Source organism: Natrix helvetica (assembly GCF_964273705.1).
Source record: "Natrix helvetica genome assembly, chromosome: 4".
In the NCBI taxonomy this organism is placed as follows: Eukaryota; Metazoa; Chordata; class Lepidosauria; order Squamata; family Natricidae; genus Natrix; species Natrix helvetica.
Window position 1 is genome coordinate 1212392 of NC_138550.1, and position 13363 is coordinate 1225754.

At 49.8% G+C, this 13363-nt stretch overlaps 1 protein-coding gene across 2 annotated transcripts in view; it reads left to right on the forward strand.

Moving 5' to 3' along the window:
• The first annotated feature begins 1586 nt into the window (after positions 1–1586).
• The window catches only part of STARD10 (StAR related lipid transfer domain containing 10), a 38847-nt gene continuing 27070 nt past the window's right edge, over positions 1587–13363 (forward strand). Inside the window, exon 1 of one of the 2 annotated variants that reach the window (XM_081950673.1) lies at positions 1587–1876. In XM_081950673.1, the coding sequence (XP_081806799.1) occupies positions 1715–1876 (162 nt within the window). In that variant the 5' untranslated portion in view covers positions 1587–1714. The remainder of the gene's footprint in view (positions 1877–13363) is intronic. The other variant, XM_081950674.1, reaches the window with a different exon arrangement.

Below are 13363 nucleotides of genomic sequence, written 5' to 3' on the forward strand. Positions count from 1 at the left end.
GGCGTAAGTCGAGGACTACCTGTGATAAGGTCTGGAAGTAACAGAGAATTTCCAGTCGCAAACTCTAGGAAACCAGCGGGGGGGGGGGAAATAAAAACATAAATAAAAACATAATCAAATATAATAAAAAGCAAAATACAAAACAACCCCCACCCTAAATGCTTCTCACTGTGGCCTGAAGAGAAAAGGTAACAGGTGGGCTTAATTTATAGAATCCTAGGTCTGGAGGGGACCCTGGAGACCATCTAGTCCAACCCCCACCCAGGCCAGAAGTTCTCATACCATCCCAATCTTCCGTGCTTTTCTGAAATGGCAGAAGGAAGAGGGTTGTGATTTTAATTTTAGTGTTATTGATTTTTTTGCTTTATTTAATGAAGTTTGGATCGTTGGTAACCATTTGCCTGCCAAAAGGGGGCAGATGTAAAATTACCAATAAACCAATGCAATTCAGAGGGAGCCTCTGCATTGATGGCAAATAAACAAATATAGCCAGAGGGTCAATTTGCAGGCAGAGGGAGCTGAACCCACAGGAAACCACAAAATACAGGTAGTCCTCGACTTACGACCACAAGGGAGACCCACAGTTCTACTGCTAAGCAAGACAGTTGTTAAGGGAATTTTGCCCCATTTTATGACCTTTATGACCTTTCTAGCCACTATTATTAAGTGAATCACTGCAGTTATTAAGTTAGTAACCCGGTCATTAAGTGAATCTGGTTTTCCCCTTGACTTTGCTTGCCAGGAGGTCACAAAAGGGTATCACGTTCCCTTGGGGACACTGTGACCGTCATAAATATGAGTCAGTTGCCAAGTGTCTTAATTTCAATCATGTGACCATGGGGGACGCTGCAATGGGCGTAAGTGTGAAACATGATCATCAGCCATTTATTTCAGCGCCCTTGTAACTTCGAACCGTCACTAAATGAACGGTTGTAAGTCGAGCACTACTTGTAACCCAGTTTCAAAGCAACCCTCTTGGCTATGGTGGTGGTGGGGAGTCCAGGTAGCAGGGCGTCCCTCCTGCCTTGGCTGTGGAGCATAGGCGCGGGGGTCCGACCCCCTTCACTAAGCAAGCACCCTGACTCGTTGGGGGCCAAGGGTGTGAATGGCGGGAGCCCGCGGGGCGCCTGCTTGGGGAAGGCGGCAGCCGCCCCGGAGAGCGACGGTAGGACCCAGCGGACACCGGCGGCGCCCGGCTTGAGTGGGGGGGGAGGCGAAGGGGGCGCCGGCTTGCCGCTGCTCCTGCGCCGCATCCCGACAGAGGCGAGCTTGCCCGGCCGCCCCTCTGCAGCTGCTCCCGGGCAGCCTCCGCCCAGCCCGGCTGCGGAGCCCGGACAGCGGCAGGGAGAAGCCGCAGGGAGAGGAGGAGGAAGAGGAGGAGAAGGAAGAAGAGGAGGAAAAAGAGGAGGAAGGAGAGGGGGAGGAAGGGGGAGAAGAAGAGAAGGAGGAAGAAGAGGAAAAGAGGAGGAGGAGGAGGAGAAGAAACAGGAGGAAAAAGAGGAAGGAGGGAGAGGAGGAGGAGGAAAGAGGAGGAGGAGGAGGAAGAGGGAGGGCCGGCGGAGGCTCACCTGGGCGTGAGTCACCTGTCCGCTTGGCTGCCCGCCAACGCCACGCCACTCCGCCCCGAGGCGCCCAGAGACGCATCCCGGACTCCGCCAGCCTTCCTCCTCCTGCCTCCTCCTCCCCCTCCCCAGCCGGGGGTCTCGGCGGCGGCATGTCCGGCCGGGAGAGCGTGCAGATCCCGGACGACGCCGACTTCGGCCACTTCCGAACTGAATGCAACTCCGAGGCCGGCTGGCAGCTGACCTACCACCGAGGGGGCATCGCCGTCTGGATCCAGGTGCTGGAGGCGGAGAAGGCGCTGCAGAAAATCAAGGTAAGCCCACCCCCCCACACACACCTGCCCAGCCTCCCCCTCCCCTTTGGGGGCTGGGGGAGGGGTCCTGCCCGCTGCTGCTTTGCTGGCCAGGCTTTGGCAGGGCTGGGCTTGGGACTGGCCAGGTGGGCCGCTTGGGTCTAGCCCCCTGCCCCATCCACTTCCCCCCTGCCCCTTCTGGCTCTTGGGGCTGTGGGCATTTCGGGCTGTCCGACTGTTACGCCAGAGGGGCCCTTCAGAGGCACTTGGGCAGCACTGGAGCTGGCGGTGTGGTCAGCCGGCCAGGCAGGGCTGCTGCCACCGGAAGAGGAAGCCGGCAAGGCTGACTCTGGGCTCCCTCTGTCTGTCTGTCTCTCTGTCTGTGATCTTCTGGGTTTACCCCATAAACCAGGATGGGACTTTGGAAGACTTTGCAGCTGGATAGAGGAACCTGCCGCTGGGTCTACTCCTTAGAAGGCCAGTTCCCATACAGGCAGTCCTCGACTTATGGCTGTTCTTTTAGTGACCGTCCAAAGTTACCACAGCACTGAAAAAAGGGACTTATTATTCTTTTTTTTGCATCATCCCCATAGTCATGGGATCAAAATCTAGACACTTGGCAACTAATTCATATTTATGACCATTTTCACACTTATGACCATTGCGGCATCCCCACAGTCATGGGACCAAAATTCGGAAGCCTGCCAACTGGCATGTACTTAGGACGATGGTCGCAGTGTCCCAGAGGGTCCAAGATGCCCCTTTTGCCACCACCTGACAAGCCAAGTCCATCGGGGGGGGGGAGATTCACTTAACAACGGTGTTACTAACTTAACCACTGCAGTGATTCACTTAACAACGGTGGCAAGAAAGGTCTTAAAATGGGGTCAAACTCCCTTAACAAATGTCTCGCTTAGCCACATAAATGCTTGGGCTCCATTGTGAGAACCCCCTGTAGGTTGTAGGTCTGAGCAGCTTCCAAAAAGGAGCAAATGTGGTGCGTTTGTGTATTTGAGGAGCGTTTGTGCATGTACACACACTTGCTGTGAGAAACTTGAAATATAGATAGTCTCCAACTTACAACCAAAACCGAGAAGAAAATCTCTGTTGGTAAGCGAGACATTTGTTAAATGAGTTCTGCCCTGTTTTATGATCTTCCTTGCCACAGTTGTTAAGTGAATCACAATTGCCATTCAAGGAAGAATCCTGGGACTTACTTGTGTGAACCAGGTTCTTCAGGTAGTCCTCGATTTACGACAGTTTGGTTAGTGACCGTTCAATGTTACAACGGCACTGAAACAAGTGACTTCCAACCATTTTTCACACTTACGACCATTGCATGGTTGTTACATGGTTATAATCCCATTGGTCATGGGATCAAAATTCAGAGCCTAGGCAACTAACTCACATTTATGACGCTTGGAGTGTCCCGGGGTCACGCGATCCCCTTTTGCGACCTCCTGACCAGCAAAGTCAATGGGAATCCATTGACTAGCTTAACAACCGTAACCGAATTATATAATGACAGGGCTGGAAGGGACCTTGGAGGTCTGCTAGTCCAACCCCCTGTTCAAACAGGAGATCCTATGCCATTTCAGACCGAAGGCCATCCAATCTCTTCTAAAAGCTGAATTTTCTTAACTGTGGCGAGAACAGTCGTAAAAGCTCTCTCGATTAGCGCCAGAGATTTGGGGTTCCATTGTGGCCGTAAGTCAAGGACCACTTGTATTTATTCATTTTTAATTCACTTATATTCAGCCACTGCGGTGATTCACTTAACAATTGTGACAAGAAAGGTTGTAAACTGGGTGAAAGCTCACTTAAGAACTGCCTTGCAGGTCAACAGAATTTGTGTGGTCCATTGTGGTCGTAAGCCGAAGGCTGCCTGCATTTGGACCAAAATATTCTGCAATAACGCCCCCTTCTGGAGCAGTGGCCGTGGCCGCGTGACGCCTCTCCCCAAGATAACCAGGTTAACTGAAGCAAAGCGTTGGTTCGCGTATCTGCCCCCCCTAGGTGGAGTGTGGCCCTTCGCCCACCAACTCTACTCCACCCACAGTTGGATTCTCATCACACAACCAGACCCAAACTACACGTTTTACCCTCGTTTGGCCTGCGACACAAACCCAGGCTTTGCAACAGGCCCCGGTTCTGTCTCGTGGTTGTGTCGGACGCAGGCTTATTTCGAACTCTGACCTGTTTGACCTTCCTTTGAAGGTTCAGAGGCCGGAGAGCCCAATTCCCACCCAGCCAGGTGCAGAGGCTGGACTTCCTTGGTGGACGGTTGTGCATGGCCAACCTGCCCTTGGTGGGTTGGCCTCCAGTTGTGCCCTAAGGGGGGGAGGGGCAGCTGGGATTAGGGGAGGGGGGAGGTGTGATCAGAAAGGTCTCGGGCTGGATGGAGACCCTGGGTTGAGGTGGACCCATCTGAGGTGGGAATCTGGTGGCCCTTGGCTTGGACCTCCCGCAGAGGATGGATCAGGCAAGGCACCCGCAAGTCCCGTTGGGGTGTCCTCGTCTCCTTCCAAGGCACAAGAGAGGTTATGGGTGCAGGGCGTGGGGGTGTGTGTGTAAGGGGGCACCCCCTAATGCCCTACCTGGAATTTTGCCACAACCTCCATGCACTGCATTGCGAAAGGGGTGGAAGCCCGCTTGGTGGGTGAGGCGCGTTGATGCCCTCTTGGGGATCTGTTCCAAGGCCTTCTTTCACCTTGGATTCCCTGAGGGATCTGGGATCGAAGGATCCCAAAGACCCAATCCCACCTCCAACCCCCCCCCCAGTGATCTTTTTGCTAGTTTTCCTTTTTATTATTTTGTTTCTTTTTTTGGTCTGCGTTCAAATTTTGTCTATCCAGATACAAAACGCAGGAAATGAAGAGAAACGGAAACCATGAGAAAACGGCAGGAAGATGGAAAAGTGTAGGATAAAAGGGAAAAGAGGAAGGAAAACACCGAAGTTCCCATTCTTTTTAGCACAGTGAAATAACGGAGTAACTTACAACCTCAACTTTTTACTTTTCCACAGTCATCAGCTGTATGGACCAGCCATTTCTATGGTAACAAACCTATCAGCAAAACACAAAAATCAAAAGTTTCATTTTTTCTACCTGAAGCCCAAAGCCCAGGGGTCTTTCTGGAGAGTAAGACAGGTGGGATCCCCCCTCCCCATCTAGTCACGTCCACAAAGGTTTTATACACACACACACACACACACACACACCCCAGGGAGGTTTGACCTCTGCCACTAAGACTCCTTTCCACCTCCGTGTGTTTTATCTCCTCTTTTCTTTGGCTTTTGAATTGGCCTGCAGGCTGCCAAGGACTTCGCTTCCAGGCCACCACAAAAAGCACAATCCACAATCCTCCCTCCGAGCTGCCATTCTTGCCTCTTGGCTCAAAGCTGATTAGCAGATTCTTTGCGCATTTAGCAAAATTCCCTGCACCGTCCGTCCGGGGGAAAGAAAAAAAGCTTCGAAACGCCAAGGAAAATAAAGCTGAAACTCCAGCCCCGCCCAGGGAACGGAAGGGAAAGGACTCCCGGGTCACCCAGGGGCCCACAGTAAAATAGGCTGAGGCAGTTTGGTCTAGTGGTTAGGCGCCAGGCTGGAGAACAGGAGTTAATGAGTTCTAGTCCTGCTGTGGGTATGAAAGCTGGCTGGTGGACTTTGAGCCCATCACCAGGAGACGGTGAGTTCTAGTCCCTCCTTGGCCATGAAAGCCATCTGAGTGACTTTGGGCTAATCACCAGGAGGTGGTGAGTTCTAATCTCACCTTAGACACAAAAGGTGACTGGATGACTTTGGGCTGATCACCAGGAGACAGGGAGTTCTAGTCCCTCCTTGGCCATGAAAGCCGGCTGAGTAACTTTGGGCTAATCACCAGGAGGCGGTGAGTTCTAATCTCACCTTAGACACAAAAGGATGACTTTGGGCTGATCACCAGGAGACGGGGGAGTTCTAGTCCCTCCTTGGCCATGAAAGCCGGCTGAGTAACTTTGGGCTAATCACCAGGAGGCGGTGAGTTCTAATCTCACCTTAGACACAAAAGGATGACTTTGGGCTGATCACCAGGAGACGGGGGAGTTCTAGTCCCTCCTTGGCCATGAAAGCCGGCTGAGTAACTTTGAGACACTCACCAGAAGGCTGTGAGTTCTAGTCCTGCCTTGGGCATGAAAGCCAGCTGGGTAATTTAGACCAAGTCCCTCTCTCTCAGCGCAGCCCACCTCACAGGGTTGTTGTTGTTGTTGTAGGGAAAACAGGAGGTGGAAGGAGTATTGAATAGGTTTGCCACCTTGAATTATTTATAAAAAATAATAAAAGTGGGATACAAACGGGCCCAAAGGTTTTCTTTTACGGAATTGGGATGATTTTTTCTTATCATTTTGTATTATATTTATAGCTTTGTATTATATATATGGATGACCATTTGTCTGAAATGGTATAGGGTTTCCTGTCTAGACAAGGAGTTGGACTAGAAGACCTCTAAGGTCCCTTCCAACTCTGTTATTCTATTCTATTCTATTTTAATTCTATTTTATTCCTATTCTATTTCTTATTCTATTCTAATCAAGTCTAATCATCTCTTCTGTTAGGTTCTATTATATTCTATTCTGCATTCTATTTGTTTTTATCAGATTTTTAAGCTGCCCATTTGCCTCACAGAGGGAGGGGAGATTTTATGGCCCCCTCCTCCATCCAGCTTCCCTTGGCCATTTCTCGATTTCAGACCAGCCGTCTCAGCCAAGACCCCCTTCCCTTAATCTCAAGAGATCAGGGGAAGCAATCCGTTTTATGTGGCTGGCTGTCCTCTCCATCCCCATCAAAGCCCCAAAGCTTTAGAGTGACACAATCTGTCCTTTATCTCCAAGAATCCCACTCAAAACCAGAGGATCAAGGAGGCCCCAGTTGCGTTTTTGGGTGAAAAGCTACGGATTTCTTCGGTCTGGTTTTGACACGTGGATTATAAACCTCTGTTTAAAATTCCTAGCCAGTCCTGAAATAAATAAGCTAAAGGTGGTAACGTCATTTTGGCTTTTTACAGCAGGTTCATTGGTGGAAATCTGCAGATAATTTTTTGAAAATGTCATTTAATATCGTTGCATTGAAATTGTCATAACGTAAAGAAAAAAGAGGGAATGTCCTTTTGGCTTTTTAACAGCAAGTTCATCAGCAGAAGTCTGCAGATAAATCTTATTTTTTAACAAAAATATACTTTGATATCATTCTATTGAAATTATCACAATATAAAGAAAAAAGGAAATGTCCTTTTGCCTTTTCCATTGGCAGAAGTCTGCAGATAAATCTTTTCTTTTTAAAGATATATAATTTAATATGATTTTATTGAAATTATCTGTATAAATAAAAAAGGAATGTCTTTTTGCCTTTTTAGCAGCAGGTTCACCCACAGAAATCTGCAGATATCTCTCTTCTTTTTTTAATGTAGGTTTCATTGAAATTATGGTCATATGAAATACAAAGTAAAACAAAGAGATCAGGGAAATGGGGAAGGGAAATGGAGTCTAAGAAAAGTGTAAGGTAAAGGAAAAAAGAAGGGGAAAAAGCATTAATTTCCAACTTTATTCAGTGTGGTGGAACAAAGAGAATAATATACAGCTTCAACTTTATTTTTTACTTTTGTATACTAGGCATTTTTGTAACAACAAACTTATCAATAAATCCCAAAGTCAAAATTTCATTCCTCCCCCCCAGTTTCAAGCCCCCAGAAGTCTAGAACTGATTTCCCAGCAGAAACGAAACTGGACCAGATCTTTTCTTTAGTTAAAGACCTTAATTGGGCCACCTCTGCTAACTTCACCCGTTCTCCCATTGCGGGAATTGTTCCTTTGTTCCGTTTGGGCACATAAAGGATTTTCACTGCGGTCAGCATGTCCAACAACAACGAGTTTTGCAGCCAAATCTTTTCATAGAACAGAAATACAACCGGACTGCCATCTGTCAGAAACAGTTTAGGTCTCCTGCTTGGGCGGGGTGGGTGGGGGTTGGACTAGATGACCTCCAAGGTCCCTTCCAACTCTGTTCATCTGTTAAATAAACTTTTCAGTTCTGCTGGGGTGAGGGATCTCTCCTTCAAAGGTAGAGCAGGACCAGGTTGAAATGCTGACAAACCAGGGGGCAGGGCGTCCTCAACTTATGACCACAATTGAGCCCCAAAATTCCTGTGGCTAAATGAGACTTTTGTTAAGCGTGCTTTGATTCATTTTAGGACCTTCCTTGCCACTTTTGTTAAGTGAATCACTGCAGTGGTTAGCAACACAACGGTTCCGTGAATCTGGCCTACCCCTTCATTTTGCTCGTCAGAAGGTCGCAAAAGGGGATCACTGCGACCGTCATAAATATGAGTCAGTTGTCGAATGTTTGAATTTTGATCATGTCACCCTGGGGATGCTACAATGGACGTTAAGTGCGAAAAATGGCCATAAGTCATTTTTTGTGGGAGTTTCATCACTGGATGTTTTCAAGAAGAGTCTGGACTGCTATCGGTCAGAAATGGTGCAGGATCTCCTCCTGCTTGGGGGTGGGGATGGACTAGATGACCTACAAGGTCCCTTCCAATTTCTTCTCTTCTTTTCTCTTCCTTCTCTCCCTCCATTTCCTTTTCTTTCTTCCTTTTCTCCCTCCCTCCTTCTCTTCTCTTCCCTTCTCTTCTTCCTTCCTTCTCCCCATCCATCCTCTTTTCTTCTTCTATTTTCTTCTCCTCTCCCTCCCTCCTTCTCTTCCCTTCCCTTCTTCCTTCTTTCTCTCCATCCCTCCTTCTCTTTTCTCCTCCCCTCCCTTCTTTCTCTCCCTCCCTCCTTCTCTTCTCTTCTCTCTTCTTTTCTTTTTCAATGCCATTGTAACTTTGAAGGGTCACCAAACGAAGGGTTATAAGTCCAGGACTAATTCTACTCAGCATGTTGTTCTGGTTGAGTCCAGAGGCCTTGCCAGCCTGCTTAAATCTGATCTTGGGGGCCTTGTTGTCGATGCTTACTCCAGTTAATTAATTTAAGGAGGCCGTGAAATGAAGTTTATTTGCATCCAAAGGTTGCAGTGCAGCTGACTGTATTTTTTGTGATGTCAGCAGCCACTAATGGCCCTGTGCCTTTCCATTCCCCCCCCCCCATAAGACCCATCCACACAAAGGGAGGGGGAGCCTGGGCTCTAAATTGCTCTTGGTTGAGCAAAGGCTGGCAAGCTCTATTGGCGGAGAAGAACCTCCAAAGGACAAAGGATGCGCTGCCAAAGGAAGATGGAAGGGGGGGGGGATCCCTGGTGGTCAGAGGGGAAGGAGATGGAGCAGCAGGAGGGGGGGTGTCAGTCGTTTGATTAACATGGGAAGAAAGAGAGCAAAAGGGAGAAATCGGAGGGCAAAGTAACTTCCAGGTTGAGGGGTCCTTGGTGCTCTCTGAGCTTAATGGTTTTCTTGCAGATGTTTCATGACCCAACTAGGGAACATCATCAGTGCTAGAAGGGGGGGGGGATTTCCAGAGAGAAGGAGGAGGAGAGGGGGAATGGGAGGAGGAGGGGGAAGACTGTGGGGTCCTTGGTGCTCTCTGAGCTTGGTGGTGGTCTTGCAGACGTTTCATGACCCAACTATATAATGTCATCAGTGCTATAAGGAAGGAGGAGGAGGAGGAGGACTGTGGGATCCTTGGTGCTTTCTGAGCCTGGTGGTTTTCTTGCAGATGTTTCAAGAGCCAACTAGGGAACATCATCAGTGCTAGAAGGGAGGGGGGTTGCGAAGTGGAGGTGGAGGAGGAAGAAGAAGAAGAAGGAGAAGGAGAAGGAAAAGAAGGAGAAGAAGAGGAGGGCTGTGGGGTCCTTGATGCTATCTGAGGTTGGCTGCTTTCTTGCAGACGTTTCATGACCCAACTAGGGAACATCATCAGTCCTGTTTACATCAGTAGCTTGCCCTGCCCGTGTTGCAGGGGATATGTAGTCTTTTCCTTGGTAGTTCCTTGATTAGGCTGGGCCTCCACCAGTCAACACTTAGATAAGCAGGGACTCACCCCAGACAAACAATAGGCCAAGTAAGGAACAATGAAGAAGAAAACAATATATTCTCACCAACAATGTCACGGCAAGCTACTGTGATATAAATAGAGAGCAACCACACTCCTTTCTACCCGTAGCACTGATGATGTTACCTAGTATGGTCATGAAATGTCTAAGAAAGCAGCCAAGCTCAGAGAACAACAACCCCACAGTCCTCCTCCTCCTCTTCCTACTCCTCCATGCACTGATGATGTTACACAATTGGGTAATGAAATGTCTGCCAGAAAAACCACCAAACTTGGAAAGCACCAAGGACCCCACAGTCTTTTTCCTCCTCCTCCTCCTCCTCCTCCTCCTCCTCCTCCTCCTCCTCCTCCTCCTCCTCCTCCTCCTCCTCCTCCTCCTCCTCCTTGCAAGCCTACTCTCTTCTAACACTGATGATATAACCTAGCTGGGTCATTAAATGTCTGCAAGAGAACAGCCCAGTTCACAGCGATAAATATTCCCTTCCATTGGTCACTTCCAGAGTCCCTGGATGGGACCCTTGGGGCAAAGTGCCCTTCTGACAGAGCCCCCTCCCCTCCAAATCCCCTCCAGTAATTGCTGCACCCTGAGCTTTTCCACTTCCTTAATAGACCTCGTAAAAGGTTAGCTGTGTGCGTTGTTTTTATCGTTTCGGCCGCCGTTTACGCTGGCGGTCTGGGAGCTGCTGCCCGTCTCCCACCCTGCTTATCCTAACTCTGCTTAAATTCCCAGCAGGGGCTGGAAGGCCAGCCGTGAAGCGTTTTTCCTTTGGCAGCCGGCGTGGTTGGCCGTTCGGGTCCAAGCCACGTTTGCTTGAGACCACGGCACCTGCACGGGAAGGAATTCCCAGGGGAGGCCCAGATCTGGATCTGCCATGAGCTCTGAGACAGGGAGCCCTTGAGTTATGGCCAGGATGGAGCTATGAAGGTGGGGAGGCACAGGGGTTGTAGAAGCGGTGGCTCAGGTGGCTGGCTGGGTCTCAGGAGGCCCCTCCCGGCCCTGGGATTCGGCCTTCTTCCCCGCCCCCCCATCGATTGCATCCAAAACCAGAGGAAGCTTGGAGGAAGGTCCTTTGGTGGGTAGAAAGAGAAGGTAGATATATAGAACCTTCCTTCCTCCCTCCCTTCTCTTCTTCCTTCCTCCCTCCCTCCCTTCTCTTCTTCCTTCTTTTCTCCCTCCCTTCTCTTCCTCTCTCCCTCCCTCTCTCCCTCCCTCCCTCCCTCCCTTCTCTTCTTCTTTCCTTCCTCCCCCCTTCCTAGCCTATCCCATCCCTCCATCCATCGATCCTTAATAAAACAGCTAAGTCAGACTCTTCCTGGACAAACAGCCCCCCCCTCCCCCATTCACTTAATGGCAACTTCTCCCAATGTGTGACCTTCCCCTCCCCCCAGGGGGAAAACCGAGCGCCTCCCTTGTGTGCCAAGAGGTGCCACGTCATTCATGCCGGGTGCTGAGAACCGGTTCCTCGCTTCCTCCTGCGGGGGCTGACGGGGACTTCCGGGACCCCCGTCTTGTTTTTCCAGTTTGGCAAAAGGGCTTCAGGGTGGATGTCACTCTATTCCCACGGGGGGGGGGGGTTGTGGGTTGTTGCCCTTTGCTGTGTGCATGGCCCTCCCTCCCCATGGCAGGAAAAGAGCCAAAAGCAGGTAGCCTCAACTTACCTGTACTTACAATCCATTTAGTGACCATTTGAAGTTACAACGGCCCTGACAAATGTGGCTTATGACCGTTTATCACGCTTAACGACCGTTGCAGGATCCCCAGGGTCACATGACTGAAATTCAGACGCTTGGCAACTTGCATGTACTTTTGACAGTTGCAGTGTCCCAGGGTCATGACCATGACTTATGACCATTTTTCACACTTAATGACCGTTGCAGTATCCCCAGGGTCACATGATCCAAAAATTCAGATGCTTGGCAATTGACTCATACTTACGATGGTCGAAGTGTCCCCGGGGCCCTTGTGATCCCTGTGTGTGAACTCCATGGGGAAGCCAGATTCGCTTAACGACTGTGTTACTGACGTAACTGCTGCAGTGATTCATTTTAACAACCCTGGCAAGAAAAGTCATAAAACGGGACAAAACTCACTCAAGAAATGTCTCACTTAACAACAGAAATTTTGGGTTCAATCGTGTCCGTAAGTCTTACGACCATTCATTTAGTGACTCTTCGACACTAAAGTGACTTACAACCGTTTTTTCACACTTAGGGTCTGCTGGCTGGGGGATTCTGGGAGTTGAAGCCTGGGCTGAGCAAAACGGTGGGGGCCTCCCAGCTTTGACTTCTGCTGCGAAAGCCCAGATGGTTCCCCCCCCCCCTGCCCTGCCTCCTACTCGGAGGATCCTCCTGGTGTTGTTTTCACACATTCCCCGAGTCAATATTTGCAGGGTTTATGAGCGGTGGGTGGCGGCTGTTGTGATGGTGTTTTATGGCAAGAGGGGGAAGCAGAACTCAAACGGCGCCAGCTTCCCTCGCGGTGCAGCAGGCGGCCTTGGCGCATTCCCCACGGGGAGACCGAGGCTCCTTCTCCCTAGTCTCCCCACTTCAGAAGGTGCGGTTGCCTTTGTTCTGCCCCACAAACCCCTTCGCTTTTGTTAAGAGGAAAAGCAACCAAAGTCCGGATGAGTTTTTTCTCTGGCACCACAAAGAGGCTTTTTCTGCAGTGTGTCTCCCCCCCTTCCCCGCCCCGGTCTGAGATCTGCTTGAAGGTTTCCCATTTTCTCCCAGAAACTGTAGAAAAATGGGGCACAATGGGGCGGGGGGCTTTGGGGGGAGGTGGGGCATCTCTCTGGCCTGCTTGCCAACTCTTAAGATATAGGTACTCCTCAACTTACGACCTTGAGTTTCAAAGTTACAACGAATCTTTCCCTGATTGGGAAATGCTGGTCCCAGGGGCTGAGATTTAGGGGGTTGGACTAGAGGACCTCCCAGGTCCCTTCCAGCCCTAGGATTCTATGACTTGGCGTCTCCACCTGTCTCTTAAAAACGTGTCTCAACAGATTGTCTTTGACTTACAACTGTTTGTTTAATGACCATTCAAAGTTATAGCAGCACTGAAAAAGCGAGTTATGACCATGTTTCACACTTACGACTGTTGTGGCCTCTCCATGGTCACATAATCCAAATTCGGAGGCTCAGCAATCGATTCATATTTATGACGGTCGCAGCATGCCGGGGGTCACGCGATCCCCTTTTGCTACCTCCTGACCAGCAAAGCCAATGGGGAATCCAATTCACTTAACAACCGTGTGACTAGCTTAACAACTGTAACAGAATTATAGAATGACAGGGTTGGGAGGGACCTTGGAGGTCATCTAGTCCAACTCCCTCCTTGAGCCGGAAACCCAATCCCATTTCAGACAGACGGCTGTCCAGTCTCTTCTTAAGAACCTCCCGTGTTGGAGCACCCACAACTTCTGGAGACAAGGAGTTCCACTGGCTTATTGTTCTCACTGTCAGGGAAATTCCTCCTTAATTCAGGTTGCTTC